The sequence below is a fragment of the Pseudophryne corroboree genome, chromosome 4, assembly GCF_028390025.1.
Source record: "Pseudophryne corroboree isolate aPseCor3 chromosome 4, aPseCor3.hap2, whole genome shotgun sequence".
In the NCBI taxonomy this organism is placed as follows: Eukaryota; Metazoa; Chordata; class Amphibia; order Anura; family Myobatrachidae; genus Pseudophryne; species Pseudophryne corroboree.
Genome location: NC_086447.1, coordinates 928,998,089 through 929,020,311, shown reverse-complemented (window position 1 = coordinate 929,020,311; position 22,223 = coordinate 928,998,089). Strand labels below are relative to the sequence as shown.

The following is a 22,223-nucleotide window of genomic DNA, read 5'->3' as shown; positions in this document are numbered from 1 at the left end:
CTTCTTCAACAACGGAACACACTGATGAAGTGTCACTGCAAATCTGATCCGACGCAGGATCCTCAGACTGCCTCCCACCGGAAAACACAGAACCTCAATCGTTCTGTATCAACCCTGACACCACCTCCGACATCTGGGTCGTTGGGGACAATAGCCCTTCCCTGTGTTGGTGAACAGTCAGAGAGAAACAACGAGTTGCACCACTTTTTTTTTTTTTTTTTTACTTCGCCTCAATCAGGCGAACATCTCAGTACAGAACAACAATGGCTCTTACTTCCTAAGTGGAAGTAGTAACTGAGTCCTCACCAGAGCGGGGTCCCATCATATAGACTCTGCGACATGCAATGTATGTGGAAAACCAGAATCGACATCCTCTTCTGCGAACCCAATAAGGCTGCAGAACTCTTACCTGTTCTCCTTCCACAGGGTGTACCGAAAAGGGAAAAAGAACTGAATTTAACCGATTAAAATGACTGCATCCCACAAAAGAAAGCGTCACCAACCGGTGTGAGGGAAACTAACTCCCGAAGTTAGACTTACCAGGAATATCCCCCCATTGACTGAACTGAGACATCCCCCCAAACAGCGGGACCCCGTCCCAGTGAAACAGCCCAGTAACTCTCGGAGTCAGCCTCAGCATTCCCCGGCCACACTTCCTGTATACGTACGGCAACCTGCCGCAATGTTATAGAGAAGAACCAACTTGAGGAACCTCCCCTGTCTCTTTAGGACAAATTTATCGGATGTCTTACCGAAAGAAACACTCCCTCATGTGCATGGAAATTAAATAAGCCCACAGCATAGAAATATAATATCACTTAGCTTTCCTGTATACGATCCATTGAAATAGGGCCCCGTGTCGACCAGGCGTTTACCATCACAGTATTCTATCCGTGTAAGAGAAAAGAATAAACTCTCGGACGTCTGGAAAGGGTGCGAGTCACGGCCGACCTAGAGCTGTATCAACAGAGCGACTAGCACATGAGAAGGAATACTATTACTTCAGTATTCATTATAAATCATAATATGAATATACATATTGCAATACACATATACACACATATCCTAATTATATATATGCAACATACATATAAGCGGATTGTCTGGGGCCTTCGGGTCCCCCGTGACGTTGTGTTCTGAACGTGTATGACCATGTACTGAATGCCCCAGTTGTGGATCTACCAGGAAACAATATAGTCGACAGAAAACCTTAGTATTCGTCGACAACAGGGATTCGTAACCAGGCAAATTTTTATTCTTGCGACCCCAAGGGGACCAAGGGAAGTATAGCTATGTACACCCGGTGAAAAAGGTTGGTGCCGACAGGGCCACCCACATACTACTGCACCTCCCATACAGTATTTACTTTTCACAAGCATACCACTACCGACCTGATCAAATACCCACATATGTCGGCGATGCCGACAGTGAACCCCGTAGGTGTTTATGACAGAACACTCACGCCCGTCGACGCAAGTGAACTAAGTGGGTAGAACTGACAGGGAGCACACATAAAATCCACACAATTATGAGTCCACACTATCTCTGAATAAACCCGTGTTATAAACTTTCAAATAACACTAAAACCTGTGCCCCCCCCCCCCCTTGGCGGGGACAGAGAGAAAATGACGCTGCCTCCAGTGTGTGTGAGGGCTAAGCCCCGCCCCCTCGGCGCGCTTTAGCCCCTTATCACAAAAATACAGGCTGGACTCGTATATAGTGTAACTACACTATATACCCTCGAAAATTGCCGTTCAGGGCGCCCCCCCTGCGTCCTGCACCCAAGTAAAACGTTGGTGTGTGGGAGCACCGGCGCGGCGCGCGACCGCCGCTATGACTGGCGGTATCGCCTGCGGCGCCCGGGGCTCATCAACTTGATAGCTATATACATATATGCTGCCCAGGGCGCCCCCCCCCCCTCCGGCGCCCCGCACCCATGGAAGCCGGCGGCGGAAGGAAGACAAGGCGCGCAGTGTGCTAAAACGCGCAGGCGGGGGTCTGGGACACGGAGGCCCAGCAGCGCCAACATAAAACATTTTCCCCATAATAAAGAAAACTGTAACTTGCTGCTCAGGGCGCTCCCCCCCCCCCCCCCCCAGCGCCCTGCACCCGTGTACCAGCGGCGGGGGGTAAGTGGCGCGAAGCGCGCTCTAACATGCTGGCGGGGGAATGAGCCACGGTACCCAGGCACTGAAAATGTTTTCAAAGCCAGTCTTACTAAAACATCAGTAACCTGCCGCCCAGGGCGCTCCCCCCCCAGCGCCCTGCACCCTGCTAGTGCAGTTGGTGTGTGGGAGCATGGAGCGCAGCGCGACCGCTGTACCTCCGTTACTGAAGTCTTCTGCCGTCACTGAAGTCTTCTTTTCTTCTAATACTCACCCGGCTTCTTTCTTCTGGCTTCTGTGAGGGGGGTGACGACGCGGCTCCGGGAACAAGCAGCTAGGCGCACCAAGTGATCGAACCCTCTGGAGCTAATGGTGTCCAGTAGCCTAAGAAGCAGAGCCCTTGAACTAAGAAGAAGTAGGTCTGACTTCTCTCCCCTCAGTCCCACGATGCAGGGAGCCTGTAGCCAGCAGGTCTGCCTGAAAATAAAAAACCTATCAAAAGTCTTTTCTAGAGAAACTCAGTAGAGCTCCCCTAGTGTGTGTCCAGTCACTCCTGGGCACAGAATCTAACTGAGGTCTGGAGGAGGGGCATAGAGGGAGGAGCCAGTGCACCCCCAGTTTAAGTCTTTATAGTGTGCCCAGTCTCCTGCGGATCCGTCTATACCCCATGGTCCTTTTGGAGTCCCCAGCAACCTCTAGGACGTAAGAGAAATACTTATAGTCAAATCAACTGTATTGTTTTTTTCCCCTGATAATGATTATCCTAAAGGATGAACGTACAGATGTGTAGTCATTCATCTTTCCTAAGGTCACACAAAACCGCCCCTCTTGGTATGCCAGGTCACGCGAGAATCTTCTAGCGCTGGAGTCTTTTTTCCCCCCGAAAATGCATCTTAAATCACAACGCAATGTGACTAGGACGCACTAGGAGAATGCGCTGAATACTGTGATGTAGGACACCTGTATACTGTGTGTGACGGAGTCTCTGAGTCTGTACACAAAGTGCTACAATGTAGCAGCCCCAGCTTTTTCCGGGAAGCAGTTAGATTCCCGGGTGTCTGTATCCCAGCAGTCAGAATACCGATCCTATTCTGAATGCCGACACCACTATACAGAATGGGTATACCATGCCGGCGCTGGAATACCGACAGCCGGAAACCCTGCCAAAGAGAGACCACGCCGCAAGGCAGGTAAGCCAAGGTGATGGGAGGAGGCTAGGTTTGGGTTTCGGGGGGAGGGTTGGGTTAGGCTGCGGGAACGGGAGGTTAGGTTATTTCGGTCAAGATACAGGTGACGGGGAAACACAGTACAGAAACTGCAAGAGGAGAACATTTCAGCATACAAACAATATGGTGATCTGGGATGGGGGCGGGACAGGAACAGCGACACAAGAGACAGCGGCACTACTCCCGTGCGCAATGGGTGAGGATACAAGAAAGAAACATGGAGTCCCCGCAGCTCTACAAAGGTATGAAGACACAAATAAAGCCTCACCTTGCACCCCTTCCAAGAGCAGATCAACGCCCTTCCTGTAAAACCCAAATGCAGCTTCGTATTCCCGTTCTGTCTCCTTCTTCATGGCCAAGGTGATTAGCTCGCCGGCCTTCGCCAGGTAATCCGCTTTGCCAAGCTTCTGCTTTAGTTTGGCAGCAAACAGGCTGCGGCTCTCTCTCTCCGCTTCTGCTTTAACCCCCTCATGACTGGAGGCCGGAAAGTTCTGCGCTATGGATCCCGGGGACGGAGGCGCACCGAACAGTTTACTCGGCGAAATCTGGTTAGATGCCATTCCATCATCTGTTCCGGACAGAGAGTCAATGTCCACGGTGAGCGAGAGCAGGTCGCTGTCACTGGAGAGACCTGGGAGGGAACAATGTGACACGTACAGCGGGAAGTTATACACACACCCCGTACAGTAACAATGTGACACGTACAGCGGGAAGTTATACACACACCCCGTACAGTAACAATGTGACATGTACAGCGGGAAGTTATACACACACCCCGTACAGTAACAATGTGAAACGTACAGCGGGAAGTTATACACACACCCCGTACAGTAACAATGTGACACGTACAGCGAGAAGTTATACACACCGTACAGTAACAATGTGACATGTACAGCGGGAAGTTATACACACAGTACAGTAACAATGTGACACGTACAGCGGGAAGTTATACACACAGTACAGTAACAATGTGACACGTACAGCGGGAAGTTATACACACACCCCGTACAGTAACAATGTGACATGTACAGCGGGAAGTTATACACACACCCCGTACAGTAACAATGTGACACGTACAGCGGGAAGTTGTACACACAGTACAGTAACAATGAGACACGTACAGCGGGAACTTGTACACACAGTACAGTAACAATGTGACATGTACAGCGGGAAGTTATACACACACCCCGTACAGTAACAATGTGACACGTACAGCGGGAAGTTATACACACACCCCGTACAGTAACAATGTGACACGTACAGCGGTAAGTTATACACACAGTACAGTAACCATGTGACACGTACAGCGGGAAGTTATACACACAGTACAGTAACAATGTGACATGTACAGAAGGAAGTTATACACACCATACAGTAACAATGTGACATGTACAGCGGGAAGTTATACACACAGTACAGTAACAATGTGACATGTACAGCGGGAAGTTATACACACCGTACAGTAACAATGTGACACGTACAGCGGGAAGTTATACACACCGTACAGTAACAATGTGACACGTACAGTGGGAAGTTATACACACAGTACAGTAACAATGTGACACGTACAGCGGGAAGTTATACACACAGTACAGTAACAATGTGACATGTACAGTGGGAAGTTATACACACAGTACAGTAACAATGTGACATGTACAGCGGGAAGTTATACACACACCCCGTACAGTAACAATGTGACACGTACAGCGGGAAGTTATACACACACCCCGTACAGTAACAATGTGACATGTACAGCGGGAACTTGTACACACAGTACAGTAACAATGTGACATGTACAGTGGGAAGTTATACACACCATACAGTAACAATGTGACATGTACAGCGGGAAGTTATACACACAGTACAGTAACAATGTGACATGTACAGCGAGAAGTTATACACACAGTACAGTAACAATGTGACATGTACAGTAGGAAGTTATACACACAGTACAGTAACAATGTGACATGTACAGCGGGAAGTTATACACACCGTACAGTAACAATGTGACATGTACAGTGGGAAGTTATACACACCATACAGTAACAATATGACATGTACAGTGGGAAGTTATACACACAGTACAGTAACAATGTGACAGGTACAGTAGGAAGTTATACACACAGTACAGTAACAATGTGACATGTACAGCGAGAAGTTATACACACAGTACAGTAACAATGTGACATGTACAGTGGGAAGTTATACACACCATACAGTAACAATGTGACATGTACAGCGAGAAGTTATACACACAGTACAGTAACAATGTGACATGTACAGTAGGAAGTTATACACACAGTACAGTAACAATGTGACATGTACAGTGGGAAGTTATACACACCATACAGTAACAATGTGACATGTACAGCAGGAAGTTATACACACCGTACAGTAACAATGTGACACGTACAGCGGGAAGTTATACACACAGTACAGTAACAATGTGACATGTACAGTGGGAAGTTATACACACAGTACAGTAACAATGTGACAGGTACAGCGGGAAGTTATACACACAGTACAGTAACAATGTGACATGTACAGCGGGAAGTTATACACACAGTACAGTAACAATGTGACATGTACAGTGGGAAGTTATACACACAGTACAGTAACAATGTGACACGTACAGCGGGAAGTTATACACACCATACAGTAACAATGTGACATGTACAGCGGGAAGTTATACACACAGTACAGTAACAATGTGACATGTACAGTGGGAAGTTATACACACAGTACAGTAACAATGTGACATGTACAGTGGGAAGTTATACACACAGTACAGTAACAATGTGACATGTACAGTGGGAAGTTATACACACCGTACAGTAACAATGTGACATGTACAGTAGGAAGTTATACACACAGTACAGTAACAATGTGACATGTACAGTGGGAAGTTATACACACAGTACAGTAACAATGTGACATGTACAGTAGGAAGTTATACACACAGTACAGTAACAATGTGACATGTACAGCGGGAAGTTATACACACACCCCGTACAGTAACAATGTGACACGTACAGCGGGAAGTTATACACACAGTACAGTAACAATGTGACATGTACAGCGGGAAGTTATACACACACCCCGTACAGTAACAATGTGACACGTACAGCGAGAAGTTATACACACCATACAGTAACAATGTGAAACGTACAGCGGGAAGTTATACACACCGTACAGTAACAATGTGACACGTACAGCGGGAAGTTATACACACCGTACAGTAACAATGTGACACGTACAGCGGGAAGTTATACACACAGTACAGTAACAATGTGACACGTACAGCGGGAAGTTATACACACAGTACAGTAACAATGTGACATGTACAGCGGGAAGTTATACACACCGTACAGTAACAATGTGACACGTACAGCGGGAAGTTATACACACAGTACAGTAACAATGTGACACGTACAGCGGGAAGTTATACACACACCCCGTACAGTAACAATGTGACACGTACAGCGGGAAGTTGCACACACAGTACAGTAACAATGTGACACGTACAGCGGGAAGTTATACACACAGTACAGTAACAATGTGACATGTACAGCGGGAAGTTATACACACAGTACAGTAACAATGTGACATGTACAGTGGGAAGTTATACACACAGTACAGTAACAATGTGACATGTATAGTGGGAAGTTATACACACAGTACAGTAACAATGTGACATGTACAGTGGGAAGTTATACACACAGTACAGTAACAATGTGACATGTACAGTGGGAAGTTATACACACACCCCGTACAGTAACAATGTGACACGTACAGCGAGAAGTTATACACACCATACAGTAACAATGTGAAACGTACAGCGGGAAGTTATACACACAGTACAGTAACAATGTGACATGTACAGTGGGAAGTTATACACACAGTACAGTAACAATGTGACATGTACAGTGGGAAGTTATACACACAGTACAGTAACAATGTGACATGTACAGTGGGAAGTTATACACACAGTACAGTAATAATGTGACATGTACAGTAGGAAGTTATACACACAGTACAGTAACAATGTGACATGTACAGCGGGAAGTTATACACACAGTACAGTAACAATGTGACATGTACAGCGAGAAGTTGCACACACAGTACAGTAACAATGTGACATGTACAGTGGGAAGTTATACACACAGTACAGTAACAATGTGACATGTACAGTGGGAAGTTATACACACCGTACAGTAACAATGTGACATGTACAGTAGGAAGTTATACACACAGTACAGTAACAATGTGACATGTACAGTGGGAAGTTATACACACAGTACAGTAACAATGTGACATGTACAGTAGGAAGTTATACACAGTACAGTAACAATGTGACATGTACAGCGGGAAGTTATACACACACCCCGTACAGTAACAATGTGACACGTACAGCGGGAAGTTATACACACAGTACAGTAACAATGTGACATGTACAGCGGGAAGTTATACACACACCCCGTACAGTAACAATGTGACACGTACAGCGAGAAGTTATACACACCATACAGTAACAATGTGAAACGTACAGCGGGAAGTTATACACACCGTACAGTAACAATGTGACATGTACAGCGGGAAGTTATACACACCGTACAGTAACAATGTGACACGTACAGCGGGAAGTTATACACAGTACAGTAACAATGTGACACGTACAGCGGGAAGTTATACACACAGTACAGTAACAATGTGACATGTACAGCGGGAAGTTATACACACCGTACAGTAACAATGTGACACGTACAGCGGGAAGTTATACACCCCGTACAGTAACAATGTGACATGTACAGCGGGAAGTTATACACACACCCCGTACAGTAACAATGTGACATGTACAGCGGGAAGTTATACACACACCCCGTACAGTAACAATGTGACACGTACAGCGGGAAGTTGCACACACAGTACAGTAACAATGTGACACGTACAGCGGGAAGTTATACACACAGTACAGTAACAATGTGACATGTACAGCGGGAAGTTATACACACAGTACAGTAACAATGTGACATGTACAGTGGGAAGTTATACACACAGTACAGTAACAATGTGACATGTACAGTGGGAAGTTATACACACAGTACAGTAACAATGTGACATGTACAGTAGGAAGTTATACACAGTACAGTAACAATGTGACATGTACAGCGGGAAGTTATACACACACCCCGTACAGTAACAATGTGACACGTACAGCGGGAAGTTATACACACAGTACAGTAACAATGTGACATGTACAGCGGGAAGTTATACACACAGTACAGTAACAATGTGACAGGTACAGTGGGAAGTTATACACACAGTACAGTAACAATGTGACATGTATAGTGGGAGGTTGTACACACAGTACAGTAACAATGTGACATGTATAGTGGGAAGTTATACACACAGTACAGTAACAATGTGACATGTACAGTGGGAAGTTATACACACAGTACAGTAACAATGTGACAGGTACAGTGGGAAGTTATACACACAGTACAGTAACAATGTGACATGTATAGTGGGAGGTTGTACACACAGTACAGTAACAATGTGACACGTACAGCGAGAAGTTATACACACACCCCGTACAGTAACAATGTGACACGTACAGCGAGAAGTTATACACACCATACAGTAACAATGTGAAACGTACAGCGGGAAGTTATACACACCGTACAGTAACAATGTGACATGTACAGCGGGAAGTTATACACACCGTACAGTAACAATGTGACACATACAGCGGGAAGTTATACACACAGTACAGTAACAATGTGACACGTACAGCGGGAAGTTATACACACACCCCGTACAGTAACAATGTGACATGTACAGCGGGAAGTTATACACACACCCCGTACAGTAACAATGTGACACGTACAGCGGGAAGTTGCACACACAGTACAGTAACAATGTGACACGTACAGCGGGAAGTTATACACACAGTACAGTAACAATGTGACATGTACAGCGGGAAGTTATACACACAGTACAGTAACAATGTGACATGTACAGTAGGCAGTTATACACACAGTACAGTAACAATGTGACATGTACAGTAGGCAGTTATACACACAGTACAGTAACAATGTGACATGTATAGTGGGAAGTTATACACACAGTACAGTAACAATGTGACATGTACAGTGGGAAGTTATACACACAGTACAGTAACAATGTGACATGTACAGTAGGCAGTTATACACACAGTACAGTAACAATGTGACATGTATAGTGGGAAGTTATACACACAGTACAGTAACAATGTGACATGTACAGTGGGAAGTTATACACACAGTACAGTAACAATGTGACATGTACAGTGGGAAGTTATACACACAGTACAGTAACAATGTGACATGTACAGTGGGAAGTTATACACACAGTACAGTAACAATGTGACATGTACAGTGGGAAGTTATACACACAGTACAGTAACAATGTGACATGTACAGTGGGAAGTTATACACACAGTACAGTAACAATGTGACATGTACAGTGGGAAGTTATACACACAGTACAGTAACAATGTGACATGTACAGTGGGAAGTTATACACACAGTACAGTAACAATGTGACATGTACAGTGGGAAGTTATACACACAGTACAGTAACAATGTGACATGTACAGTGGGAAGTTATACACACAGTACAGTAACAATGTGACATGTACAGTGGGAAGTTATACACACAGTACAGTAACAATGTGACATGTACAGTGGGAAGTTATACACACAGTACAGTAACAATGTGACATGTACAGTGGGAAGTTATACACACAGTACAGTAACAATGTGACATGTACAGTGGGAAGTTATACACACAGTACAGTAACAATGTGACATGTACAGTGGGAAGTTATACACACCGTACAGTAACAATGTGACAATAAGATTTTAAACCTACCGGTAAATCTTTTTCTCCTAGTCCGTAGAGGATGCTGGGGACTCCGTAAGGACCATGGGGTATAGACGGGCACCGCAGGAGACATGGGCACTATAAAGAACTTTAAAATGGGTGTGCACTGGCTCCTCCCTCTATGCCCCTCCTCCAGATCTCAGTTAGAGAAACTGTGCCCAGAGGAGACGGACAGTACGAGGAAAGGATTTTTGTTAATCTAAGGGCAAGATTCATACCAGCCCACACCATACACACCGTACAACATGGAATATACGAACCAGTATGAAACAAAACAGCATCAGCCAGAGAATGATCCAAATTGTAACATTACCCTTATGTAAGCAATAACTGTATACAAGTCTTGCAGAAATATATCCGCACTGGGAAAAAAAGATTTACCGGTAGGAACTGTAACACTACGTTAAGGTCCCATGGCGCCACTGGAGGCACAAAAGGAGGCTGGATGTGCAGCACTCCCTTTACAAAAGTCTGGACTTCTGGGAGAGAAGCCAATTCCTTCTGAAAGAAAATAGATAAGGCCGAAATCTGTACCTTAATGGAGCCTAATTTTAGGCCCATATCCACTCCTGTCTGTAGAAAGTGGAGAAAACGGCCCAGATGGAAATCTTCCGTCGGAGCATTCTTGGCTTCACACCGAGATACATACTTTCTCCAGATACGGTGATAATGTTTCGTCGTCACCTCCTTCCTAGCCCTTATCAGAGTAGGGATGACTTCTTCCGGAATGCCTTTCCCAGCTAGGATTCGGTGTTCAACCGCCATGCCGTCAAACGTAACCGCGGTAAGTCTTGGATCACGCAGGGCTCCTGTTGCAACAGGTCCTCTCTGAGAGGAAGAGGCCACAGGTCTTCTGTGAGCATTTCCTGAAGATCTGAATACCAGGCCCTGCGAGGCCAATCTGGAACAATGAGTATTGTTTGCACTCTTTTTCGTCTTATGATTCTCAATATCTTTGAGATGAGTGGAAGAGGAGGGAACACATAGACCAACTGAAACACCCACGGTGTCACCAGGGCGTCCAGTGGTACTGCACGAGGGTCCCTTGACCTGGCACAATACCTTCGAAGCTTCTTGTTGAGGCGTGACGCCATCATGTCTATTTGAGAAAGTCCCCAATGACTTGTTATCTCTGCAAAAACTTCTTGATGAAGTCCACACTCCCCTGGATGGAGATCGTGTCTACTGAGGAAGTCTGCTTCCCAGTTGTCCACTCCCGGAATGAAGACTGCTGTCAAAGCGCTTGCATGATTTTCTGCCCAGCGAAGAATCCTGGTGGCTTCCGCCATCGCCACTCTGCTCCTTGTTCCGCCTTAGTGGTTTACATGAGCCACGGCTGTGACGTTGTCTGACTGAATCAGAACCGGTAGGTCGCGAAGAAGATTCTCCGCTTGACGCAGGCCGTTGTATATGGCCCTCAATTCCAGTACGTTGATGTGTAGACAAGCCTCCTGGCTTGACCATAGTCCCTGGTAGTTTCTTACTTGTGTGACTGCTCCCCATCCTCGGAGGCTCGCGTCCGTGGACACCAGAACCTAGTCCTGAATGCCAAACCTGCGACCCTCTAGAAGGTGAGTACTCTGCAGCCACCACAGGAGAGACACCCTTTTGATGAATGTGCAGATGGGACCCGGACCACTTGTCCAGAAGGTCCCACTGAAAAGTCCTCGCATGAAACCTGCCGAAGGGAATGGCCTCGTAGGACGCCACCATTTTCCCCAGTACTCGAGTGCATTGATGGACTGACACACTTTTTGGTTTCAACAGGTCTCTGACCATGTTCTGGAGTTCCTGGGCTTTTTCCATCGGGAGAAAAACCCTCTTTTGTTCCGTGTCCGGAATCATGCCCAAGAAAGACAACCGAGTCGTTGGAACCAACTGTGACTTTGGTAGATTGAGAATCCAGCCATGTTGCTGCAGCACTCTTAGGGAGAGCGACACGCTTTGCAGCAACTGTTCTCTCGATCTCGCTTTTATCAGGAGATCGTCCAAGTACGGGATAATTGTGACTCCCTGCCTGCGCAGGAGCACCATCATTTCCGCCATTACCTTGGTGAAAATCCTCGGGCCGTGGAATGCCCGAACGGCAACGTCTGAAATTGGTAATGACAGTCCTGTACAGCGAATCTCAGGTACGCCTGATGAGGAGGATATATGGGGACATGAAGGTATGCATCCTTTATGTCTAGTGACACCATAAAATCCCCCCCTTCCAGGCTGGAGATAACCGCCCTGAGCGATTCCATCTTGAATTTGAACCTTTTCAAGTACAGGTTTAGGGATTTTAAATTCAGAATGGGTCTGACCGAGCCATCCAGTTTCGGGACCACAAACAGGGTTGAATAGTACCCCTTCCCCTGTTGAAGTAGGGGAACCTTGACAACCACTTGTTGATGACACAGTTTTTGAATTACAGCTAAAAGTATCTCCCTTTCTGGGGAAGAAGCTGGTAAGGCCGATTTGAAAAACCAGCGAGGAGGCACGTCTTCGAATTCCAGCTTGTAACCCTGGGATACAATTTCCATTGCCCAGGGATCCACTTCTGACTGAACCCAGACGTGGCTGAACAGTCGAAGATGTGCCCCCACCAGAGCCGACTCCCTCAGCGGAGCCCCAGGGTCATGCGGTGGATTTAGTAGAAGCCAGGGAGGACTTCTGCTCCTGGGAACTAGCTGTAGCCGGCAGTTTTTTCCCTCTACCCTTACCTCTGGCGAGGAAGGAAGAGCCCCGACCTTTTCTGGACTTATGCGACCGAAAGGACTGCATCTGATATTGTGGCGTTTTCTTTTACTGTGAGGAAACATAAGGTAAAAAAATAAGATTTTACTCACCGGTAAATCTATTTCTCGTAGTCCGTAGTGGATGCTGGGAACTCCGAAAGGACCATGGGGAATAGCGGCTCCGCAGGAGACTGGGCACAACTAAAGAAAGCTTTTAGGTCACCTGGTGTGCACTGGCTCCTCCCACTATGACCCTCCTCCAAGCCTCAGTTAGGACACTGTGCCCGGACGAGCTGACATAATAAGGAAGGATTTTGAATCCCGGGTAAGACTCTTACCAGCCACACCAATCACACTGTATAACTCGTGATACCATACCCAGTTTAACAGTATGAAAACAACTGAGCCTCTCAACAGATGGCTCAACAATAACCCTTTAGTTAACAATAACTATGTACAAGTATTGCAGACAATCCGCACTTGGGACGGGCGCCCAGCATCCACTACGGACTACGAGAAATAGATTTACCGGTGAGTAAAATCTTATTTTCTCTGACGTCCTAGTGGATGCTGGGAACTCCGAAAGGACCATGGGGATTATACCAAAGCTCCCAAACGGGCGGGAGAGTGCGGATGACTCTGCAGCACCGAATGAGAGAACTCAAGGTCCTCCTCAGCCAGGGTATCAAATTTGTAGAATTTAGCAAACGTGTTTGCCCCTGACCAAGTAGCAGCTCGGCAAAGTTGTAAAGCCGAGACCCCTCGGGCAGCCGCCCAAGATGAGCCCACCTTCCTTGTGGAATGGGCTTTTACTGATTTAGGATGCGGCAGTCAAGCCGCAGAATGCGCCAGCTGAATTGTGCTACAAATCCAGCGAGCAATAGTCTGCTTAGAAGCAGGAGCACCCAGCTTGTTGGGTGCATACAGGATAAATAGCGAGTCAGTTTTCCTGACTCTAGCCGTCCTGGAAACATACATTTTCAAGGCCCTGACTACGTCCAGCAACTTGGAATCCTCCAAGTCCCTAGTAGCCGCAGGCACCACAATAGGTTGGTTCAAGTGAAAAGCTGATACCACCTTAGGGAGAAACTGGGGACGAGTCCTCAATTCTGCCCTATCCATATGGAAAATCAGATAAGGGCTTTTACATGACAAAGCCGCCAATTCTGACACACGCCTGGCTGAAGCCAAGGCCAATAACATGACCACTTTCCACGTGAGATATTTTAGATCCACGGATTTAAGTGGCTCAAACCAATGTGATTTTAAGAAACTCAACACCACGTTGAGATCCCAAGGTGCCACTGGAGGCACAAAAGGGGGCTGAATATGCAGCACTCCCTTAACAAACGTCTGAACTTCAGGTAGTGAAGCTAGTTCTTTCTGGAAGAAAATCGACAGAGCCGAGATCTGTACCCTAATGGAGCCTAATTTCAGGCCCATAGTCACTCCTGCTTGTAGGAAATGCAGAAATCGACCCAGTTGAAATTCCTCTGTTGGGGCCTTTTTGGCCTCACACCAAGCAACATACATCCGCCATATGCGGTGATAATGCTTTGCAGTTACATCTTTCCTGGCTTTAATCAGCGTAGGAATGACTTCCTCCGGAATGCCCTTTTCCTTCAGGATCCGGCGTTCAACCGCCATGCCGTCAAACGCAGCCGCGGTAAGTCTTGGAACAGACAGGGCCCCTGCTGCAGCAGGTCCTGTCTGAGCGGCAGAGGCCATGGGTCCTCTGAGATCATCTCTTGAAGTTCCTGGTACCACGCTCGTCTTGGCCAATCCGGAACCACGAGTATTGTTCTTACTCCTCATTTTCTTATTATTCTCAGTACCCTTGGTATGAGAGGCAGAGGAGGGAACACATAAACTGACTGGTACACCCACGGTGTCACTAGAGCGTCCACAGCTATCGCCTGAGGGTCCCTTGACCTGGCGCAATATCTCTCTAGTTTTTTGTTTAGGCGGGACGCCATCATGTCCACCTGTGGCCTTTCCCAACGGTTTACCAACAGTTGGAAGACTTCTGGATGAAGTCCCCACTCTCCCGGGTGTAGGTCGTGTCCGCTGAGGAAGTCTGCTTCCCAGTTGTCCACTCCCGGAATGAACACTGCTGACAGTGCTAAGACGTGATTTTCCGCCCATCGGAGAATCCTTGTGGCTTCTGCCATCGCCATCCTGCTTCTTGTGCCGCCCTGTCGGTTTACATGGGCGACTGCCGTGATGTTGTCTGATTGGATCAGTACCGGCTGGTTTTGAAGCAGAGGCCTTGCCAGACTTAGGGCATTGTAAGTGGCCCTCAGTTCCAGAATATTTATGTGTAGGGACTACTCCTGACTTGACCAAAGTCCTTGGAAATTTCTTCCCTGTGTGACTGCCCCCCCCAGCCTCGAAGGCTGGCATCCGTGGTTACCAGGACCCAGTCCTGTATGCCGAATCTGCGGCCCTCTTGAAGATGAGCACTCTGCAGCCACCACAGTAGAGATACCCTGGTCCTTGGAGACAGGGTTATCAGTCGATGCATCTGAAGATGCGATCCCGACCACTTGTCTAAGAGGTCCCACTGAAAGGTTCTTGCATGGAACCTGCCGAATGGAATTTAGCTTCGTAAGAAGCTACCATTTTTCCCAGGACTCGTGTGCAGTGATGCACCGATACCTGTTTTGGTTTCAGGAGGTCTCTGCTAGAGATGACAGCTCCTTGGCTTTCTCCTGCGGGAGAAACACTTTTTTTCTGTTCTGTGTCCAGAACCATCCCCAGGAACAGTAGGCATGTGGTAGGAACCAGCTGTGACTTTGGAATGTATAGAATCCATCCGTGCTGTTGTAGCACTTCCCGAGATAGTGCTACTCCGACCAACAACTGCTCCTTGGACCTCGCCTTTATAAGGAGATCGTCCAAGTACGGGATAATTAAAACTTCCTTTCTCGAAGGAGTATAATCATTTCTGCCATCACCTTGGCAAAGACCCTCGGTGCCGTGGACAGTCCAAACGGCAGTGTTTGGAATTGGTAATGGCAATCCTGTACCACAAATCTGAGGTACTCCTGGTGAGGATGGTAAATGGGGACATGTAGGTAAGCCTCCTTGATGTCCAGGGATACCATGTAATCCCCCTCCTCCAGGCTTGCAATAATCGCCCTGAGCGATTCCATCTTGAACTTGAATTTTTTTATGTATGTGTTCAAGGATTTCAAATATAAAATGGGTCTCATCGAACCGTCCGGTTTCGGTACCACAAACAGTGTGGAATAGTAACCCCGTCCTTGTTGAAGTAGGGGCACCTTGACTATCACCTGCTGGGAATACAGCTTGTGAATTGCCTCTAGCACAGTCTCCCTGCCTGAGGGAGTTGTCGGCAAGGCAGATTTGAGGAAACGGCGGGCGGGAGACGCCTCGAATTCCAGCTTGTACCCCTGAGATACTACTTGAAGGATCTAGGGATCCACCTGTGAGCGAGCCCACTGATCACTGAAATTTTTGAGGCGGCCCCCCACCGTACCTGGCTACGCCTGTGGAGCCCCCCCGTCATGCGGTGGACTCAGAGGAAGCGGGGGAAGAATTTTGATTCTGGGAACTGGCTGACTGGTGCAGCTTTTTCCCTCTTCCCTCGTTTTACATGCTTGCATTTCTGAAGCCGAAAGGACTGTACCTGATAATACAGTGCTTTCTGAGACTGTGAGGAAACCTGAGGTAAAATTTTTTCTTCCCAGCTGTTGCTGTGGATACGAGGTCCCAGAGACCATCCCCAAACAATTCCTCACCCTTATAAGGCTCTATGTGCCTTTTAAAGTCAGCAGCACCTGTCCAGTGTCGGGTCTCTAATAACCTCCTGACCGAATGGACATTGCATTTATTCTGGATGCCAGCCGGCAAAATATCCCTCTGTGCATCCCTCATATATAAGACGACGTCTTATGTTCGCAAAATAGTATCCCTGTTTGACAGGGTTACAGACCACGCTGCAGCAGCACTATCTGCAGGTCTCAGTCTAGTACCCGAGTGTGTAAATACAGTCTTCAGGATAGCCTCCTGCTTTTTATCAGCAGGTACCTTCAAAGTGGCCGTATCCTAAGACGGCAGTGCCACCTTTTTTGACAAACGTGTGAGCGCCTTATCCACCCTAGGGGATATCTCCCAGCGTAACTTATCCTCTGGCGGGAAAGGGTACGCCATCAGTAACTTTTTAGAAATTACCAGTTTCTTATCGGGGGAACCCACGCTTTTTCACACTTCATTCACTCATTTGATGGGGGAACAAAACACTGCCTGCTTTTTCTCCCCAAACATAAAACCCTTTTTTAGTGGTACTTGGGTTAATGTCAGAAATGTGTAACACATTTTTTATTGCCGGAATCATGTAACGGATGTTCCTAGTGGATTGTGTATATGTCTCAACCTCGTCGACACTGGAGTCAGACTCCGTGTCGACATCTGTGTCTGCCATCTGAGGTAACGGGCGTTTTTTGAGTCCCTGATGGCCTTTGAGACGCCTGGGCAGGCGCGGGCTGAGAAGCCGGCTGTCCCACAGCTGTTACGTCATCCAGCCTTTTATGTAAGGAGTTGACACTGTCGGTTAATACCTTCCACCTATCCATCCACTCTGGTGTCGGCCCCACAGGGGGCGACATCACATTTATCGGCATCTGCTCCGCCTCCACATAAATCTCCTCATCAAACATGTCGACACAGCCGTACCGACACACCGCACACACACAGGGAATGCTCTGACTGAGGACAGGACCCCACACAGCCCTTTGGGGAGACAGAGAGAGAGTATGCCAGCACACACCAGAGCGCTATATAATGTAGGGATTAACACTATCACTGAGTGAATTTTCCCCAATAGCTGCTTGTATAAACAATATTGCGCCTAAATTTAGTGCCGCCCCCCCCTCTCTTTTTAACCCTTTGAGCCTGAAAACTACAGAGGAGAGCCTGGGGAGCTGTCTTCCAGCTGCACTGTGAAGAGAAAATGGCGCCCAGTGTGCTGAGGGAGATAGCTCCGCCCCTTTTTCGCGGACTTTTCTCCCGCTTTTTTATGGATTCTGGCAGGGGTAATTATCACATATATAGCCTCTGGGGCTATATATTGTGATTATTTTGCCAGCCAAGGTGTTTTTATTGCTGCTCAGGGCGCCCCCCCCAGCGCCCTGCACCCTCAGTGACCGGAGTGTGAAGTGTGTATGAGGAGCAATGGCGCACAGCTGCAGTGCTGTGCGCTACCTTGGTGAAGACTGAAGTCTTCTGCCGCCGATTTTCCGGACCATCTTCATGCTTCTGGCTCTGTAAGGGGGACGGCGGCGCGGCTCCGGGAACGAACACCAAGGACGGGTCCTGCGGTCGATCCCTCTGGAGCTAATGGGGTCCAGTAGCCTAAGAAGCCCAAGCTAGCTGCAAGCAGGTAGGTTCGCTTCTTCTCCCCTTAGTCCCTCGCTGCAGTGAGCCTGTTGCCAGCAGGTCTCACTGTAAAATAAAAAACCTAATTATATACTTTCTTTCTAGAAGCTCAGGAGAGCCCCTAGTGTGCATCCAACCTCGGCCGGGCACAAAATCTAACTGAGGCTTGGAGGAGGGTCATAGTGAGAGGAGCCAGTGCACACCAGGTGACCTAAAAGCTTTCTTTAGTTGTGCCCAGTCTCCTGCGGAGCCGCTATTCCCCATGGTCCTTTCGGAGTTCCCAGCATCCACTAGGACGTCAGAGAAAGTAGATTTACCAGCGGTAGCTGTGGAAACCAGGTCCGTGAGACCTTCCCCAAATAAGTCCTCACCTTTGTAAGGCAAAACCTCCATATGCTTCTCTGAGTCGGCATCACCCGTCCATTGGCGGGTCCACAGGGCTCGCCTAGCAGAAATCGCCATGGCGTTGGCTCTCGAACCCAGCAGGCCAACGTCTCTCTGAGCATCTCTCATATATAGGACTGCGTCTTTAATGTGACCTAAGGTCAATAAAATGGTATCCCTATCCAGGGTATCAATGTCAGCTGACAAGGTATCCGTCCAAGCCGCCACAGCGCTACAAACCCAAGCCGACGCTATTGCCGGTCTGAGCAAGGCACCCGTATGTGTATAAATTGACTTCAAGGTAGTTTCCTGTCTGCGATCAGCAGGATCCCGAGGGCTGCCGTATCTGGAGACGGCAGCGCCACCATTTTGGACAAGCGCGTTAAAGCCTCGTCTACCCTGGATTCCCACCTTACCCTGTTCTTTGCCGGGAAAGGATACGCCATAAGAATTCTCTTGGGAATCTGCAGTTTCTTGTCTGGAGTTTCCCATGCTTTTTCAAATAACTAATTCAGCTCATGAGATGGGGGAAAGGTTACCTCAGGTTTCTTTTCCTTAAACATGCGTACCCTCTTGTCAGGGACAGAAGGGTCATCTGTAATATGCAAAACATCTTTTATTGCAATAATCATATAATGAATACTTTTGGCCACCCTTGGGTGTAACCTCGCATCATCGTAGTCGACACTGGAGTCAGAATCCGTGTCGGTATCAATGTCTGCTACTTGGGACAGGGGACGTTTATGAGACCCAGAAGGGCCCTGTGACACAGTCAAAGCCATGGATTGACTCCCTGCTTTTTCCCTGGACTCTGCTTTGTCCAATCTCTTATGTAATAAAGACACATTTGCATTTAAAACATTCCACATATCCAACCAGTCAGGTGTCGGCGTTGCCGACAGAGACACCACAATCATCTGCTCCACCTCCTCCCTAGAAGAGCCTTCTGCTTCAGACATGCCGACACACACGTACCGACACCCCCACACATTTAGGGAAATAACTATATGGAGACAGTTTCCCAATTAGGCCCTTTGGAGAGACAGAGAGAGAGTATGCCAGCACACACCCAGCGCCACCAGACCCTGGAATAAAATCCCAGTTAGGACAGCGCTTTTATATAAATATATATAAATACACTCACTGCGCCAATTACATGTGCCCCCCCCCCCCCTCTTTTTTGTCCTCTGTGACTGTGTTCAGCAGGGGAGAGTCCGGGGAGCCAGCTTCTCTGCAATGTGCTGTGGAGAAAATGGCGCTGGTTAGTGCTGGAGGATCAAGCTCCGCCCCCTCAGCAGCGGGCTTCGGTCCTGCTCAAATAATAAAAAAACTGGCAAGGGTTAATAATGTACTGCCTCTGCAGTATATTCACATTGGCCAGTGTCCCTTGCGGCTCATTATTGCTGCCCAGGGCGCCCCCCCTGGGCCCTGCACCCTTACAGTGCCCGCTGTTGTGTGTGTGTGTGGGAGCAATGGCGCGCAGCGTTACCGCTGCGCGTAACCTCATTGAAGATCTGAAGTCTTCTGCCGCCTTTGAAGTCTTCTTTCTCCTTCTACTTACCCGGCTTCTATCTTCCAGCTCTGTGAGGAGGACGGCGGCGCAGCTCCGGGCCGAACGGCGAGGGTGAGACCTGCGTTCCGACTCCCTCTGGAGCTAATGGTGTCCAGTAGCCTAAGAAGCAGAGCCTAGCATTTAAGTAGGTCTGCTTCTCTCCCCTCATTCCCACGATGCAGGGAGCCTGTTGCCAGCAGTGCTCCCTGAAAATAAAAAACCTAACAAAATTATTTTTCAGAGAAACTCAGGAGAGCTCCCCTGCAGTGCATCCAGTCTCCTCTGGGAACAGGATCTAACTGAGGTCTGGAGGAGGGGCATAGAGGAAGGAGCCAGTGCACACTCATTCTAAGGTTCTTTATAGTGCCCATGTCTCCTGCGGAGCCCGTCTATACCCCATGGTCCTTACAGAGTCCCCAGCATCCTCTAGGACGTAAGAGAAATGTACAGTGGGAAGTTATACACACAGTACAGTAACAATGTGACACGTACAGCGGGAAGTTATACACACAGTACAGTAACAATGTGACATGTACAGTGGGAAGTTATACACACAGTACAGTAACAATGTGACATGTACAGTGGGAAGTTATACACACAGTACAGTAACAATGTGACACGTACAGTGGGAAGTTATACACACAGTACAGTAACAATGTGACATGTACAGTGGGAAGTTATACACACCATACAGTAACAATGTGACACGTACAGCGGGAAGTTATACACACAGTACAGTAACAATGTGACATGTACAGTGGGAAGTTATACACACAGTACAGTAACAATGTGACATGTACAGTAGGAAGTTATACACACAGTACAGTAACAATGTGACATGTACAGTAGGAAGTTATACACACAGTACAGTAACAATGTGACACGTACAGTGGGAAGTTATACACACAGTACAGTAACAATGTGACACGTACAGTGGGAAGTTATACACACAGTACAGTAACAATGTGACATGTACAGTGGGAAGTTAGACACACACCCCGTACAGTAACAATGTGACATGTACAGTAGGAAGTTATACACACAGTACAGTAACAATGTGACATGTACAGTGGGAAGTTATACACACAGTACAGTAACAATGTGACATGTACAGCGGGAAGTTATACACACAGTACAGTAACAATGTGACATGTACAGTAGGAAGTTATACACACAGTACAGTAACAATGTGACATGTACAGTAGGAAGTTATACACACAGTACAGTAACAATGTGACATGTACAGTAGGAAGTTATACACACAGTACAGTAACAATGTGACATGTACAGAGGAAAGTTATACACACAGTACAGTAACAATGTGACATGTACAGCGGGAAGTTATACACACCGTACAGTAACAATGTGACATGTACAGCGGGAAGTTATACACACAGTACAGTAACAATGTGACATGTACAGTAGGAAGTTATACACACAGTACAGTAACAATGTGACATGTACAGTAGGAAGTTATACACACAGTACAGTAACAATGTGACATGTACAGTGGGAAGTTATACACACAGTACAGTAACAATGTGACACGTACAGTAGGAAGTTATACACAGTACAGTAACAATGTGACATGTACAGTGGGAAGTTATACACACCGTACAGTAACAATGTGACATGTACAGTGGGAAGTTATACACACCGTACAGTAACAATGTGACACGTACAGCGGGAAGTTATACACACAGTACAGTAACAATGTGACATGTACAGCGGGAAGTTATACACACCGTACAGTAACAATGTGACATGTACAGCGGGAAGTTATACACACAGTACAGTAACAATGTGACAGGTACAGTGGGAAGTTATACACACAGTACAGTAACAATGTGACATGTACAGCGGGAAGTTATACACACCGTACAGTAACAATGTGACATGTACAGCGGGAAGT

At 47.2% G+C, this 22,223-nt stretch overlaps 1 protein-coding gene across 1 annotated transcript in view; it reads right to left on the bottom strand.

Moving 5' to 3' along the window:
• The window catches only part of RPS6KC1 (ribosomal protein S6 kinase C1), a 315,485-nt gene that overhangs the window by 208,626 nt on the left and 84,636 nt on the right, over nt 1-22,223 (bottom strand). The window contains exon 7 of the mRNA XM_063919063.1: nt 3,600-3,962. Within this exon, the coding sequence (XP_063775133.1) occupies nt 3,600-3,962 (363 nt within the window). The remainder of the gene's footprint in view (nt 1-3,599; nt 3,963-22,223) is intronic.